Source organism: Typha angustifolia, chromosome 8 (assembly GCF_048772165.1).
Source record: "Typha angustifolia cultivar Huaian chromosome 8, ASM4877216v1, whole genome shotgun sequence".
Classification (NCBI taxonomy): Eukaryota; Viridiplantae; Streptophyta; class Magnoliopsida; order Poales; family Typhaceae; genus Typha; species Typha angustifolia.
Genome location: NC_133246.1, coordinates 13652781 through 13669906, shown reverse-complemented (window position 1 = coordinate 13669906; position 17126 = coordinate 13652781). Strand labels below are relative to the sequence as shown.

Sequence of the window (17126 nt, the reverse complement as noted above, 5' to 3'; positions counted from 1 at the left end):
CGTTCTATGCCTTATCAATTAATTACCCAGATTTCATACGGTCATGCCTGCATGGTTAGATTAATTTAAGCTGCTTTATAACATGAGGAAGATTGGAAAAAAAGGAAGAAAAAAGATATCCAACACTGGAGCTGCATTAGTAGAGGAAATAGAAATCCAACATTTTAAAGATGTGAGAGAAAGCCTATGCACAGATCACATCTCTCAAGAACTTATTTTCGCAAATCCATGCAAAAGGTTTGCAGTAAGATGTCATAAGAGCAGGAGCATCTCAATGAGCTACTACTGTTGCTGCAGCTTCTACACCACTATCATCTTCCTCTTCTACTTCTTTTGGGTCTTCATAGTTAGGATCATTGGCATCCACTGCTCCCTTCTCCATTGCAACATCCTCTGCTTCGCCGTAGCCATGGCCGCCGGCCCACGTGAACTTTCCCCCATGCCCGCCTTTCTTCGGCTCGCCGTTCATCCCGGTGCCCGATCGCCGATCCTTGCGGCCTCCCTGCTCGGATTTGGAATGACCTTTGGATCCCTTCTTCCCGTTCTCCATCTCTTTCTTATCTCCTATCTTCTTTGTGATATCCTTTGCTCTTGGTTTGTTTTGGCTGCTTATGTCCTTATATAGACAAGTATAGGATTTAGAGACCGGAGTAGTTTTTGGTTCTGGCGTAACTTTGTAACGTAACAACCAGCGGTACATTGCTGTAAACTGGGTCAAGGATAAGAACCAGGATGTGGACGATCTTTGGTGCAGTTTAAGCTTATAGATAGTTGAGAGGGGTAAGTAAAACGATATTATGATTGTGATAAGAACGTGTTTGTCGAATGGCAAAGGGACAGAAGAGGATAAGAACGAAGACTATATATCTTGCTTTAATTATATTCAAACATTGTGCAGAAGAGGTGTCATGGCAGCTGATCGTATGCAATTTCGTATGTAGGAACTTGATGCACTGGCAGCTGCTGATTGGCTACCAAAACATCTAACGTTCAATAGAAGCGACGTTGGTATCCATACGAGTATACAACTCGTGGTACCACAGTACACAGGATTAAGCAAACCAATGGGCAGGAGGAGATGGCGTAGCCAATCCCTCTCTCGTCACGTGATTCTCTCGAGAAGCAGCGCAAGAATTTTAAATAACGATCATGTCCCGAACCCAAAAGCCGCACGGGCTGGGCCGGCCCAAGACCTCTTCGAGCCTACTCGAAGAATACTCGCTGCGACGAGCTGTTCAGAGTCGATCACCAAACAACGACGCTCACGAACTATCACCACCCACGTGTCAATCTTCTTCTCTGTGGTACTGGTCGCATGATGAAACATAGTTCTACCCTGATTTATCGCCACGCGTCGCCTCTTCCTCGGTGATGTTCATTTGCCCCTGCTTTTAAATCTTTTACTACCCCTTCTGTTCCCGCTCCCGCTCCCATGGCGCGACTCCTCTCTCGAGCTCTCTGGTTCGCCTCCCGTCCTCCGCCGCCGATTGCGGCCTCTCTCCGCCGGCGGACGTTTAGGATACCGGCGGTCGCTTCCTCTTCGCTTTCTTCTTCCTCGCTCTTTCTGTTCTCTACATTGCCTCGTGATTCGCGCGCTATGAGGCCTCTTGGACGGTCGCGCGCGACGCCCTTTAGGGCGTATCGGAAGGTTGGGAGGAGGCCGGGGGTAACGAAGAAGAAGAAGAAGAAGAAGGCATTGGAGCTCGACGTCGAGATCTGCATCGAGGAAGAACTGCCTGAGGATCCGCGGATTTTGGTAATTTCTAGGGTTTAGGAGTTCCTTGCTTCCGATCAATTGACTCGATGTTTGTTGAATTTGTTAGATTTTGTGATTGATTCAATTATTCTATTCGATGCATTAATTGGAGAAATTAGTCTCTTTCGATTCATTAATGGGTTACTTTAATGTTCGGTGAGACCTCGGTATTTCAATTCTGTTTTGATTATAAGTCAGAACATTAGTCAGGATATTATATCTAAGCCTTCAATATATATAGGTTTATGCGAATTTTGTGCAGGCTGTAGCTTTATTCCGTCCGGAATGCAACTATATTTCTCTCCTTTGATTACCAGCCATCATATAGTTACGGTGATAGGAAGTAGTTGTATCTGTTACATATGAACCCCATTTCTCCAAACAACTTTTTTCAGGAGCATAAAATTGATATGGTTGTCATCAGTATTGTGTTGCAGAGTACGTTGGCATGCTTTGAAAATTTTATACTTTACAAGGAGCATTTCATATAGCATATTTACCTGCCGACCTGCATGATAATGTGTGATACTGAAGTACTTCTTCAGGATATTGCAGAGACACTGCAAATGGATGTTGCTAAGGCAATGAAGGTTGCATTTGATGATCTTAAAGATTCAGACTATAAAACCAGAGACAATTCCATTAAAGATGATGATAAGTTTGAAAAGGTCGAGCTGTCTTTATTGCTTTGCAATGATGATTTTATCCGAAAACTAAATAAGGATTGGAGAGATGAGGATCATCCTACTGATGTTCTATCTATGTCACAACATGTCCCTGAACTTGATCTTCCCATGGTAAGGCATTTCTTTGAGACTAGTTCCCTATTTGATGTTTTGGCTACTTGATGTTTGTTTCAATGGAATGAGATGTTTCTTTTTGTTTGATAGTTATTATTGGGTGACATCGTAATTTCTACTGAAACGGCTGCACGACAAGCAGAGGAGAGAGGGCATACACTTCTTGATGAGATACGAATTCTCATGGTTAGTTCTTGTTCAATAAATGACTTTTTGTTCTTCGATGATGTGCCTGACAATATATAAATTCACTGTTTATGCCTCTGATATCATTTGCTGCTCTTGAGAGAGGGCTCTTATAGATGCAAAAGGGCCAGGAAAAACAAAGGAGTATAGAATCTTAGGAATTACGAGAGAACCTTCCAGAAGATAAACTATCTATAAGAGCTAGTACCAAAGAAATATTCAGCATAGCTCTAGTGGTTTGGCTTGTTAGTAGTAGTTAACTAACAAACCATTTGGAAGGCGTTTGCACACTGAGATCACTGTTGTGTTTATGTAAATACATCACTGGAACATCTTTTAACTTGTCTGCTAAAAGTAAGGTGAAAATGTCTTTAATTTTTGCAAATCCCTTTGAAACTACGGGGCACACACCCTCCATTTACTGTTGTGTTTATGCAAATATACCACTGGAGCATCTTTTAACGTCTGCTAAAAGGAATTGTGTAAGAAATAGCATCAGCTAAATGTCGTAACTCCTTCATATCTGATTAGGTTCATGGTTTATTGCATCTACTGGGCTTTGATCATGAGATTAGCAAGGAGGCCGAAGCTGAAATGGAAAAGGAAGAGGAACATATTTTAAGGAGTCTTGGGTGGACAGGGAAAGGTCTAATTAAGAGTGCATGTGATGCTGTAACTGATGAAATCCTTCAGGCAGGGGACTTTGATAGTGAGTATCATTGTATGTCATTAGCATAGGCTTTTCCTGTTATTATATGGACATTATCTTACTTGTTTACTTTCTGTAACACTTTTTGAGGTGCCAGAACTTATAAAATAGTCCTCACAATTGGAATTTTTTTATAGAAGTTACCTGTAATATGAAGAAAGAGGGCACCGTAGACTCTCATAAACCAAAACTCAGCTATATATTTTTTGATATTGATGGTGAGCACAGGTAGCGACTAGTAGTTTGTTGCTGGTATTCTTTCAAAGTTTGGGCTCCCTTTAATAGTTTAATGTTTTCCATGTCAATAAGGTATTTCCCAGGACAATGAAGGCCAAATAACTACAAGGTCAGCAGAAGCCATGAGAGAAGCAATTTCCATGGGAGTAAAGATAGCCGTTACTACTGGAAAGGTGAGTATGGATTCTATTTTTATCCTTCATAGTTTTTCGCCTTTTATACATATGAAACCAATACTAGTTTTGAAGTAAATTGAGTTGTGATCTCTCTATCTCTATCTCTCTCTCTCTCTCTCTCTCTCTCTCTGAAAATCAAATAATATAGCTGATTTGAAATGTAGAGCCGCCCTGCCATTATAAGAGCTCTCAAGATGGCTAACTTTGATGGAATAGATGGTATTATATCTGAATTATCACCTGGCGTCTTTCTACAGGTTATTCTTCTTTCGTTTTCTGTGCTTTTTATTAATCGACAATCGCTGAGTCAGTGAGGTTTATGTCAAATACGTATCATATCTAGACACCATATTTTAATGTTGAAGACTTAAAGTAATCACCTTTACTTATAGCATGTCCATCCTTTTAAGTTTACAAATAGAAACTAGAATTGACTTCATCAGAAACTACTGTATATGCCCAGATAGACTCTCTTGAATTTTAATTGCCTTGACAGGTGAATTTCTTTCTTGTTTAAAATTTCAGGGGTCACTTATTTATGGGAGGCAGGGCCAAGAGATTTACAAAGCAAATTTAGATCTGGATGTCTGCAGAGAGGTAAAGAAGAATTATTGTTGAAACTGATTTCTTATTTATGCTATTAGTTATTAATGTTTCTCATTTTTATTATTATTTTTATATATGTAAAAAAAATTTGTCTTTTCAATAGTCGTATTAATTGAGTCTACTTCTTGCAGCTCCTCTGAATGAGAACATAAATCAAGAATATTCTCTTCATTCATGAGTTCTTATCTCTTAATGTTTATAAGTTGCTGCTGTATTACATTGCTATTGCTTTTGTCTATCAATCTTGGTAGTTTTTAGTTTTGACTGGGTTTACCAGAAAAAGATATGATGTTTTTGCTAATCTTGAAGGCACACCACTGGATGTTTGTTTTCAACTAGTCAATGTATTTGATTTTGTGTGACTTATTTAACTTATTGAGTCATTTCATTTGAACTCCTTTTGGTTGAAATTTCTTTCCTGTCTTTTCTTCATAAGTTGGTCATTTGGAAAGTGGGGTACAAGCAGATAGCATGCCCTAATCCTTCATAGAATGTTAAAAATGGGTGATAACAATGTGACACATGGCGGACTTTCTCAATTTCTCTTGGGTTTATACTGGAAAAATATTGCTCCGAGAATGTTTATTCAAAAGTAGCACTGCATGATTCCTGCATAGAAATGACTACAAGGACTCAACTTTATATTGCATGTACTTTATAATCACTTGTTTTCTCCTGTAGTATACTGTTGTATACTTAAAAGATAACTAACCTCATTATCCTAAAAGAAATATAACAATTAATGGCCATTTACCATTAGTATGTCACAGTTTCACTGATTTTGGAAGAGTTTGGATAGCATGCAGTGGTTGTCATCTGCTGCCAAGCCTTCATAGTAATCGGTTGTTGCGACATACATTCTAATTTAGTTTTCTCACTTTAAGCTGAATGGAGGAAAAGGATCCGTATAGCAAATACCAAATAATTGCTACTCACGGCTTGTTGTAGTACTTTTACAGATTCTGTGGCATTCACCACTGGTGTGTTGAAACCAAATTGACTGATCTGTGGAGTTATGTTAAGTATATAATATATCACACAAGAAAATGAGTACATCCATTCAAAGATGTATAGAAACATAAGCAAGCATATGGACACATATAAAGATGAACAAACTGTATATTTGTTGATACTAAACTTTTGTTCAACTGCAGGCATTTTTGTATTCATTGGAACATAAAGTTCCTCTTGTAGCATTTTGTCAGGAGCAATGTTTAACTTTATTTGGGCATCCTTTGGTTGATTCATTGCATACCATTTATCATGAGCCAAAGGTACTACCAGAATATGTATATTTTGCCAGATAGATATTTGTGTAACGGGCTTGTTTACTGAATGCTGAAGTTCCCTTCTTGCAGGCAGAGATAATGCCTTCAATTCAGCAACTTTTAGCATATTCCAGTATACAGGTAAATTTCTGCTGAATACTAATGTATGTATAAATAAGTTCCAGCAAAAGATGCCATTAGTTTAAAATGCTATCTGAATCAATATACTTTATTAGCAGGCAGTAAATTGTGTGTTGTGAAATCAAGAGAAGTCAAGCCACAATAAATGAGGAAAATTAGCAGCATAGCTGCATAGATAACCTCATGAAGAGGCGAAGGTGGACAATGTTTATACATAGAATAGGTGCCCTTCATAGTATTATATTAACATAATTCATCCATCAAGAATATCTGCTCAAGCACAAAAGAAAAGGACTATAAAGAACATAAGACATAACAAGTGATATGGACATTTACGAGATACAATTTTCTTAAGCAATCTTTACTTTGTTATGTTCTTGATGTAGGACAACCTAAGAGTCAGACTTAATGCGTATGAATTAAATCCACAATTAAATAAACATGTAATAAAACTGTTATATGCAGAGGGAATAACCTAAAGGTCCTGCAATATGAGATGTAAATTATAAGATGTAGAGATAGAAGGAAGACAAGCAATAAAAAGAATAAGATACTAGGATAGTAAATAATAATATTCTAAAGAAGGCAGAATAGTTACCACAGTGTAAGCACTATCTTTTTCTAATTAATTCCTTAAGATTCGCTTCAAAATCCACATATCAAACGCTCGGTACATTCTCGGTATCTTGAGATCTATACCCAGCAGTGCGGTAGTACAGTATCTGGCAGTAGAATGCTACAGTACCGCCGTGGCAAGGTGCTGTGGTGCTGAACCTCAAAAAACAGTGAAGAGCAAAAATTATGGGTAAACAGATAAGTCAGATTGACTCTGATCACTCCAAAAAGTTTCATACCCCGTTATTCCATGCTTCACATGAAGAAATTAGAGAAATTTTTGTATGTCTTTTTTTATTTTAAGATCAATAATAATCTTCCATACAAGTAGAGTTTGATTTCCTTAAATAGGAACCGTACTTCCTATTGTGACTAGCTTACCACTGATTCTTATTACAAAGAAATCAGAATTAAACCTAATACAACTCTAATAGACTCAAACTAAATCCAAATCAAGTTTAAAAGAAAACCAATTTGACCCAACAATGAAATGAAACCTAATACATCATTCTATGTCTCAATTGATTCAATCAAAGATCAAATTCAGATCCGAGAATGATTGAATTGATCAACATAAATGATAAATGAAATAGTTGCATGTCAACCATTGTTTGATATAATATGTTCATCGTCGTACGTTCAGAGACTTGAATATTTCTCCTGTCTCTCTGAAGTATTTGTTGCCTCAATTCAAGCAGTGATTTGATTGATCTGGCTGCAAAAGGTGGAAATTCGTTTGTTTTCCTTTCTTGAAACTAATATCATAGCTTCTTTTGCATTTGATCCATGTACCAGAGATTTTTACTTATTGATTTCATGCATTTTTCTGATTGTTTGGTCTCAATTTCATGTCTAGCACAGTAGCACTATACTTCCATCTCATACCTTTCCATTCTCTGGTTGCTGACATAGTTAGCCTAAGATATTTGAGGAATCTAATGCTTCCACCAAGGACACCTGTCATTATTGAAAAACTGATATTTTCATGCCTATTTATACTTGGACTAAGATGGCTGAGACAACCCCCTAAAAAGCTAAAATTACTGAAGATACTACATTCTTACAGAAATTGCTTTTTCTTGACACTGCTGAGGGGATCTCATCTATTCTGCGACCTTATTGGTCAGAGGCGACAAAGAAGCGAGCAAGTGTTATCCAGGTTCTGCCAGATATGCTTGAGATCATACCCTGTGGGACTTCAAAGGACAGTGGTGTAAGAATGCTGCTGGATCACCTAGGCATTACTTCAGATGAGGTAGAAATGTTCTTTCATTAACTTATATTATCTTTTATATTCCTTCTCTCTTAAAGGAGCTGCACAGATGGCATCATGTTTCTGATTATAATGCAAAGGGTTTGTGCTATCAGTAATTAGACCTCAGGTAGAATTATCCACATCTAAGGGTGATTATTTGCATATTCGTCACTAAGATAGCGTATTGTATTTCTTGAGACAATTGTATGTTTGCTATTTTGTAGAGGAATGTTGAATGATGAAAAATTAATTTCAACTTTTATGTACCTCTGTTAACCTTGTTGGATTTCATTATACTCTTGCTGTGAAGATAACAAAGTTTCCCTGTATTCAACTTTCAACAGAACTTGCCTATTGGTAATGGAGCAATGCTGGCTAGTAGTATCTGGACTGAGGCGGCATTGCAGTTGAAGTGAATCAATAAGGATCAATCTGTTCTTAATACAAAATTGCCATCAAGGGCGAGCACGTGACGAAGTGTACAATTTTTTAACAGGGTCTCAGGGGTTCTGTTCATAAGTTTTCTGTTTGATATATTATCAATCTAAGCTTGAATTGCCTGAGGATAATAGTCTATTTGCTTATCTTGATCGTTACTTCCCCCTACAAGAGTTCTTTTTTCCTGACATCCCATTTTATGTTAGAATAGAGGGTTGGAATCTTTGGTCCACGAACAACCCTTTTGCATACAGTGAGTGGGTGTTATGACCTAGCCACAAGGGCGAACTCAATCCCATTGAGTTTGGAGGGAGGTAAGGGTCATTTACATCTAACTCTGCCTAGTTATTTATTTACTCCTTGGAAAGTTATTTATTTACTCCCTAGCTAATTATTTATTTATTTTATCTTTGTAATTGCTTATTAGTTTGTTTTTGCTGTTTAGACCCTATGTTATGTGCATTTGCTTTCTAATCCTTTGTTTATGTGAATGAATTGTTGCTTAGGTGGATTAGTTGGACTCGAGCCTGTATTATTTGGCTAATTGAGTAAGGAGCCACCTGTAAATGTTATGGTGTGCACTTGAGATGGAGCTGGGGATTATTGAAACCCTGGTTGGTCTATCTCCTTTATTCTCTCAATACTCCTCTCCCTTGTTCAACCATCACCAAGCCGCTTACCTCCTTGTTCGACCGCCTCCTTTGACCCCAAGGAATGGTCCACCTTCTCTCTGCTCTCATCTTTCCTAAATTATTTCCTACAGTTCTACACCACTACCAACCCTAACATTTCATCACCTCCTCTACCGGCGCCACCCCATCATTGCAAGTCCACTACCACCATCTCAAGTCTTTGCCTCTATTTACGGATCCAAAAACTAGTTCAGAGTCTTCTCTCGTAGATCTGTCCATCTCAACCTCCGACTACTGATCTAACGATATCTCCTGATTTAGTCATCCAATTTTCTAGATATTGGCTTCGTCGGAATTTTTTTTCCAGAGCTATAATATATTCAAATCTCATGTCGATCCAACTATTTAGTTCCTCCGAAATATCTTTTAAAATTTTCATTCTAATTTTTGTCCAAATTGGTTGTGGATCAGAACAAGCCGCTTTGAGAGAAGATCGTACCAGTGGTAAACGCTGACAAATTTCTTTGGCATTTTACGGAACAGTTTGAAACTTAAAATGTGTTCATATATGCAGCATTCTGCTTGTCAAATTTGTTTTCAAATTTCATTATGCGTAATGGAAAATCTCATGTATTTCATGAGATGAGTGGGAAGGACTTGCTCATCGATAGCACAAAATTATTTGAGGATTTATAGATACTGATTTCCTACATCATAGAGAATATTTGTAATGAACCGTGCAAGACTTACTCATCAAGTATATTGTAATATAGGGTCTTTTGTACTGCACAAGGAAGCGGTTTTCTTACTTAATAAAAGGCTGCTGCTGTTGCTTCTTGGTAGCGAAGAAACACATGAGACCCCGGAGGGCTTCTTCGATATGGTCCTGTTACTTGGTCCTGGTACATAATTTTGCTTTTGGGTTGCATCTAGTCCTCTTGCATAGCTCTTGCATGTCTTCATCCTCTTGTTGTAAGGAGTCCCTTTCTTCGCGAGATCTTCTATACATCTAGCATCAGAGAGAGATGTGAAGGACTGGGACTTCCCTTGAAAGTACTTGGACAGCCCTTTTCTGCAAATAGACATACATATATATATATATTAAAACATTTTATTGAACATTGGCAAAATGTTTGAATCCAGACAATGAATGGCTAAATAGCCTAGCCCACACTATTAAACATACACAAGTAGAGGAAATTACCCAACAAAAGCATTCATCATTGTAGAATTTCAGTATCCAACCAAAGTAGTTTAGTAAAATTAAAGTATTTATGGCCCTTGAAATCTCCTGGCTTCAATTAAACTTAGTGGGTATGAACTCGGAGGGTCAGAAAAGAAGCTAAGACATGACAACATGCTATACTAAATAAGAGATCAAACATAGCATAGAAGTAAGGAGCACCTGACGGGAAGTGGGGATATGAGTGAAGATAACTCGTATAAAGGTCCGTCTGAATCCTTCTGCCATGTGTTTGACACCGGTGATGACGAGCTAGTGTTAGATGAAGTTTCATCATCATCCTCTGTGAGGTGTGATGTTGATGAGCACAAAGATCCACTGGAGTTACAAGAGGAGAGGAATGCGGTTGTTTCAGAGATGTCATCAATGGTGTCTTCCAACCGAGGCGATGAGATCCCATAAATTTGCTTGAGACCTTCCCCCATCTTTTTCCTAGATTTTGGAACCTAAAGAGGCAAGAAAAGACCTCTTGAATCCAAAATGGGTACGAAAAATAAAACACTTCTTGGTGTATATATATAACCCTGCAACTTGGCTTTGCAGGGTAACATTTCCGTGGGCGGTCCGACATATTAATTCAGATATATACGTCCCTCATCAATCTCAAAAAATTAAACTACAATTTTGCTCCCCATTAAATTTGGACTCAGTAGTGCAAGAGTCAAATGTGTGATTTTGGGTTCTTTTCATGTATTCCCCTACAAACACTTCTTTTTTTTCACCTCTCTAAATTTTGTATTTGTATATATACCCTTGAAAACCTACTAGTTTTGTATGGATACCGTTATAGTTACTTTTTACAATATGAATTATTTAATAGGTAAAAAGACAAAGATGCGACAGTAATGTATGCAAAACAAATAAGAGTATTTTAATCTTTTTCTTTCTTGTTAAATAGATCAGTATTTAAGTTTTAAGGGTATTCATAAAAACTCATGTAAAAACAAGGGTTTTATACGTATAAAAATATCACCTTTGGAGCGGCATACATGTAATAAGAAATTTTAGAAGGGCATACGTGCAAAAGGAACCTTTTATTATTCATGGGGTGAAATGTAATTTAGCCATCCGAAAAGGTGTAAAATGACAACAAAAAAAAAGATATATATCCTCGCTCTTCTGCTTTCCAGTGAGAGAAGATATAGCATCAATTGTCCAACAACCAAATAAGATTACACAATGGCGATGCGTGGGTTGCTTTTTATTATACAAGCAATTGCATGGACGTGGATGGAAATGCGTGGTGATGCGTCGTTAGCAACGTGATCTCAAAAAAAAAATAAAAGAGAAATTAAAGAAAGATAAGAAGTAATCAAGTGGATGGTGTTGTTAAATTGCATATTGATCGTGATACACCTACGCCATTTGTCCAGCTGCACGGATCACGAGGGTTGTTGATCTCTGCTCTGCTTTGATCACAGCCGTTCGTTGCTTACCTTTTATCCATATCCTATTCAATGAAAGATGAGTAGAGAGGAATCAAGGGGCAAAATCTTCTAGGAGAACATGGTTTTGGATAGTCTAGGCATCATACCCCAATCATTGCTGAAGCCTGAATGTGTTAGTTTGCTATCCACTCAAATCTCCTTACTATTAAAGATAGATAGCTAGATTCTTATCCAAGAAAAATCGAAGCATCCAAAAAGGCACAAGAATTATCCAAGAAGATTAATTTTGAGCTCACCTAGGCAAATGGAATACTTAATTGGGCAATAGGTACTTACAAGGAAATTGAGAACTTTTTATGCAGAATTGATGAAGGAACTGCAGTTCTGGTACTAATAAGAAGAGAAGAACTGAAAAGGATTGAAGAAATAAATGATCTTGTTATTTCTTTAGGCTTTGACGGCCATTTATGACCATCTTATAGAATCTACTCTGTATCGCCTTTTCCTCATCAGGCCTTCCTGTCATACTTCCCTATCGTATTTTCTCTCGCACGTTCCAGGATAGTTCTGTCAGCAGTAATGAAGAAGCCAGCTATAGAAGCTGCCAAACAGCAAACAAAGAGTAAGTGACGGTTAGTGACCATGATTATACTATAATTCAGTGTTCAGAGTGATACATGAGAAATTATATAAATAAAATCTGAAGGTATAAAGCTGGAAAGAGGAACCGTTCTAACAAACAAGAACAACTTAAATATACAACGCAGATGTCAAGATGGAGTTGCAGATGGAACATGGCTGCCGAAAATAATAACAGTTACTTTTGCTGATCTAATGAGCAGTGACAAACTTCTAGCTCATTGAGCACAACCAGTAAGGTCAGCAACTGACAGCAGCTATGTTCTTCAAAAACCAGGTTAACTGCAGTCTTAATTTTGGCTGGAGTATTTAGGCTACCTTCCCAAGGCTGCCATTCTTTTCAGAAGTTCACAATATGACTACTGCAACTCCTAAAAGGCCAACCATATTATCACCCAGGCAAAATTTCCCTAAAATATCAAAAGATTTCCATGCAATATGAAGAGAAATATTCCTTTAAGCTTCATAAATGGATCGATAGTAGTGATAATAACTAAACGCAAGCAAAAACTCTGATATAGCACCTTCCTCTGTAAAATTATCCAATGTGTGATTGATGATAATTAAGGACCTTGTTTTGTCAGGATATCCTCTCAAAGTAACCAAAAATAGAACAAGAGAATTGAATGGCTTGATATTAGCTGCAATGTCAAATGAGAAGTCTCCAACAATGCAAAAGCAGAATATTTTGCTAGGTGGATTAGACTGTCAATCTTGCTATAGTATATTGATTAGTTTTGGTCTAGAATAACAAAAGGCCAAAGTGTATACTGCACAACACAAAGTTGTGTACTATGAATGTGACATATTGTCCAATGCAAAAAATAATGTTACAAAATGTTGGGTAGACTTGGGACACCTGAAGATAAGCAGTCCACTCTTATATCTAGGAGAGCATCTACTCTTCTGCAAGATAGTAATACAGTTCTGTTAAAATAAAGATCAATCTGAGATATATGAGTAAAAGTTAATTTTATCCCTCTATCATTGTCCGAGGAAAGCATAATTGAAGTAAAATAACATGGTTTGAATATACTCCGGTTAATTAGATTCAGACAATATAAGGTGCAAGAAATTTAGTTATTAGAATGTAAATAAGGATAAAATAGAACTCAAAAGAAAAAATGTTAGTCGTTGTTTATGATCAGGTCCATCAGGAAATAGCACCTTTAATAATTCGACATTGTAATTTCAACTGCGTTCGTCCTACATTATCTCTGACATATTTCTTTAAATATGGCTCTTTAGATGGATACCCTAGAAACTGATCTGATTAGTAGGGGATGTTCGTGCGACCATATGCATCTGTTTGTTTGGCAGAAGAAGTGGTAAAATAAAGAGGAAGAGGAAGACACTCAAGAGAGAATATTTTTGGATCAAAGCAATGGAACATGTGAAAATCCTTTAGTTAGTGTAGGACATTACTCAAATGAAGCTAAACAAGGAGAACATATCTCATCCAAGTATCTAACTGAATTGTAAAGGCACAGATTTGTGGTTTACTTGTTCAATGGTTTCATAGGCTCACGTTTACTTGTCTAGTTGTCTCAAGTACACAAACATAAGTATGCACAGACATATTCATAGATATATACATACATCATGGAACCCAACCAGCCCTAGGGATTAGGTCTAACATATTCGTTTAATCTCAGGTTCAACTTCAAAGCAGAGTGGAGGGGAACAAGTTTCTAGTACTCGCTTGAACTCAACTTTGCAGTGGCTTTTCAATTCACTGGGCTAAAAGGTGTGGATTCACTCATTAAAATAGTAAGTTAATGACGTAGACAATGAAAATATAAAAAGAAAATTGAAAAACACCATTACATTAAAGGTACCATTGGATGACCATATTTTCTTATGCTTCTCCATAGCACTATACCTGCTGATATAATAAGTGCCTGTGCAGTGTAGTTGAGGTTAGCTTTAGCCCACGGAATAGTACGACAACCAATCAACTGCAACGTAGAATGATATTAGAGAAGATAAAACTAGAAGCATATGCAAAGAATCATCTAGCTAAAGTTCAATACATTAAATAACTACCAAAGTTAACATTGTTTGCGAGAGCCAGAGTTGCATGATAAAAATGAAGAAGCAAAGCACGATATTTGACCTTTATCCAGAGCACACAAGCTTTAATAGAGAGATAACATAACATAGAACCTCATCTACCACAAAAAAATTACAGAACAAAGTAGAGAAGGAAAATTACTGTTGGAACTGCAGCAACACTTCCTGCAATTGCAGCTGTCTTAAATCCTTTGCGAACAGCCTCTACAGATGAGAGCCATAAATATGACCAAAACAACAAGTCAGTAAGTCGAATCAATCAAAACGTAGTGTTTACCATATGAGAAATATAAGAAGACTAACAGGACAACAGCAGTACTTTAGCATTCAATAAGAATATCAAGTCTGTAAACAATAAACACAAAACAATGTATTACCAAGATAATATCTGATTAACTAGTGTAACTGTCATACTCTAATATGAAGATAAAAGACAGTTGAGTACCGAGAAAGGATACTGGCAGCAAGAAAAGAATAAGTATCAGAATGAAAAGGATAATAGAAGTCATTAGAGTAAGAAAGCAGGGTTAAATTTAGTAAAACATCATAGAGTTGTTAAACTTTTGCATATAAAGGAAATCTTCATGCTCGCCAACATAATTCACATATCCAGTTATCCACCACTTGCAAGTTAGGACAATCTGGATTAGGAACCCGAGAAACATCTCAAGTCAACATTGCACCAGCCCCTTCCATGATCATTTTGAGAAGAAAATTGATAAATCTAACCGTAAGTACATGGACATACATATATCATGCATAACGTACTTATTCTATACATATTACACAACATTTTAATTTCCATGGGTAACATTTTACTCACTTTATGGAGTGATACTGGAAGACCTGAAAATTTCAAGACCAGTAACTATGAATAATTCAATAGATTATTCCTGATAGGAAAAACATAGGGCTAATCAGATCATCCAACAACATAACATCGAAGACAAAATCCTCCCAAGATAAGATTGACTTAAACACTAAATTTATCAACATATAACATCAATCAACCAGATAAATCATGCTACTGTCGTCAAAGCCAAAATGGTTAAGACATATTGCAATAATTTACCACACGAATTCTACCCTTTTCTCCAAATCATCGGGTCCCTGAAACCTTCCCTCGTAGGGAAATTTAGAAACTTCTAAAAGGATCATTTTTGAACCGGTTCTCAAACTTCTGACCAAAAGGAAGCCAAATTTGAGCAGTATATGGGGAACCAAACGGGGAAATCAGTGGAATCGATACCTCGGATAGAGTTTTCTGAGTCGATTCCTTTCTTTTCGTTAGGCGAAGCGATCATAAAATTGCTCCTCTTGCTCGCCATCTTTCTTTCTTTTTTTCCTTTTTTTTATTCTTCCTCTCCAAAGTAAGCGGAGTTCACTTTCGGTGGTCTTTCGCATAAATCTATCTGCATACGGTGGTTAGATCATCTCTGTCCATTTAGGCGTTTACAATGGAGAAGTCCAGTGAATGTCCATCTCTGTGAAGGACTTTTGCATATCACTACCTACAATTTAGCCTTGTTGCTTAAAAACCCTCCTTGTCCCTTTCACCGTTTTTAATTGTTTTTTAATAGGAAAATTTGCATTTAACACCATACATTTTAACCTATTTGCTCTTTTCTATTTTTAATATTCACAGATTGAGCCTATAATTTTATCAATATATGAAGAAGCATTCAACTGTTAGTTAACTAAACTTAATGAAACTCAATCAAATTCTTAGTTAAGTTAACTATAATAATAAGATTATGAAAATACTCTTACTAAAATTATATTCAACTTTACCTGAAGCTATTTGATCTCTTGCTTTGATAAGAAAGAAGCAGCAATCAGTTTTGAAATCTCTTGCTTAAGGAAGAAGAATTAATCTCATGCCATAGAAAAAAACTGAAGGAAAAAATAGAATAAGTGTATTTAAGTTATTCTAGACAAATTTTATTTACAGTTTGATGAACTATTTTTTTAGTGTTAGTCTAATCCAAAGTTTATATATATATATATTTGTCTCTCCAAAACAATATATATATATATATATATAAGTAAGAAAAGAGGACTGAGCACAGAGATGGTAACCAAGCTGGAATCCAGTTCTAGCTGTCAGCCAACTATGATTGTACCTCTCTGTCTCTGATAAATTATTTCAACCTTACTATTCCTCTGTGTGTGCTTCCTTCTTTTCATCACTATTTTCCCTTCTACATACATATCTTTGTTGTAGTTTAGTCTTTTGGTTTAATGTTCATCTATATTTCTATTTCAATTTGTAAAATATCCTCCTCCCTATGCTATTGTTAGGCATGAAGTAGATGCATTGTTTTCTATGTTCGTTGATTAGTTGAGTAGAACGAGTGTCTTGTGTTTGTTGCTAATAATTACTTCACATAATAAGTTTATTTTTGCATCGACTAAGATCTCAATTAGGTCTTCTTTCATTGGTATTGTATCCAAATCAAGTCACCGTAATCATTCAATCAGTGCACTTTATAGCTTGACTGTTTCCATCAGTGGGTACCTTAAATACTCCTCAAACTTATGTCAGGTGGATATCGCAATCCTCCTAACCTGTTAAGAAAGTAGATTTTGTTTATTTTTAAATCTATTTATTTTTAAGTATAATATGTTTTGGTATGTATTTAAATAAATTTATATCAAATAAATTTTAGGTAATAACCAAATAATTGAGCAACTTGAGTTCGGCAAGCTCAATTCAGGCTTTGGTGGCACAAATTTAAATAAGCTGAGCTTAAATGAAAGATTAAGTTTGCATGGCAGTGTTGTTGTTGTTGTTGTCGTCGTCAAACATCCCATCTATTGCTGCTGCTAATAAAAGGATTAGTGATGAAAAAGAATTAGTGGGTAAACTAATTTTCGTCCAATCTACATAGGATAAAATTGCATTGTTCGACAAAATACGTAGTTAACTATAGGAGGATTTTTACTATATATGGAGTAACAGAA

The 17126-nt window shown here is 36.6% G+C and overlaps 3 protein-coding genes across 8 annotated transcripts; 1 reads left to right on the top strand and 2 right to left on the bottom strand.

Moving 5' to 3' along the window:
• The first annotated feature begins 963 nt into the window (after positions 1-963).
• LOC140764299 (endoribonuclease YBEY, chloroplastic-like) lies at positions 964-9731 on the top strand. Of its 5 annotated transcripts, XR_012105008.1 has the most exons (13): positions 964-1756; positions 2302-2553; positions 2647-2742; positions 3274-3463; positions 3592-3669; positions 3761-3861; positions 4029-4121; positions 4390-4461; positions 5625-5744; positions 5829-5879; positions 7561-7749; positions 8094-8501; positions 9593-9731. XR_012105008.1 is itself a non-coding variant. In XM_073102783.1 (12 exons), exons 1-12 carry the CDS (start codon positions 1433-1435, stop codon positions 8163-8165), a joined length of 1626 nt encoding a protein of 541 aa, XP_072958884.1. In that variant the 5' UTR covers positions 964-1432; the 3' UTR covers positions 8166-8668. The 5 variants fall into 5 exon arrangements, 4 of the variants coding, with proteins under 4 accessions (XP_072958884.1, XP_072958882.1, XP_072958885.1 ...); XM_073102783.1 differs by lacking the exon at positions 9593-9731 and having other exon boundaries at positions 3274-3451; positions 8094-8668; XM_073102781.1 differs by lacking the exon at positions 9593-9731 and having other exon boundaries at positions 8094-8668.
• On the bottom strand, positions 5893-10528 carry LOC140764301 (uncharacterized). Its single transcript, XM_073102785.1, has 3 exons — positions 10225-10528; positions 9629-9891; positions 5893-6149 (listed from the first exon to the last, which is right to left on the bottom strand). Exons 1-3 carry the CDS (start codon positions 10485-10487, stop codon positions 6133-6135), a joined length of 543 nt encoding a protein of 180 aa, XP_072958886.1. The 5' UTR covers positions 10488-10528; the 3' UTR covers positions 5893-6132.
• Positions 10529-11734: 1206 nt separating this feature from the next.
• Positions 11735-15573, bottom strand: LOC140766245 (early nodulin-93-like). 2 transcript variants are annotated; one of them, XM_073105734.1, is made up of 5 exons: positions 15412-15573; positions 14305-14366; positions 13972-14047; positions 12949-12995; positions 11735-12051 (listed from the first exon to the last, which is right to left on the bottom strand). In XM_073105734.1, the coding sequence occupies exons 1-4, from the start codon at positions 15488-15490 to the stop codon at positions 12988-12990; spliced, it is 225 nt and encodes a 74-aa protein (XP_072961835.1). In that variant the 5' UTR covers positions 15491-15573; the 3' UTR covers positions 11735-12051; positions 12949-12987. The 2 variants fall into 2 exon arrangements, with proteins under 2 accessions (XP_072961835.1, XP_072961834.1); XM_073105733.1 differs by lacking the exon at positions 12949-12995 and having other exon boundaries at positions 15412-15572.
• Positions 15574-17126: the final 1553 nt, after the last annotated feature.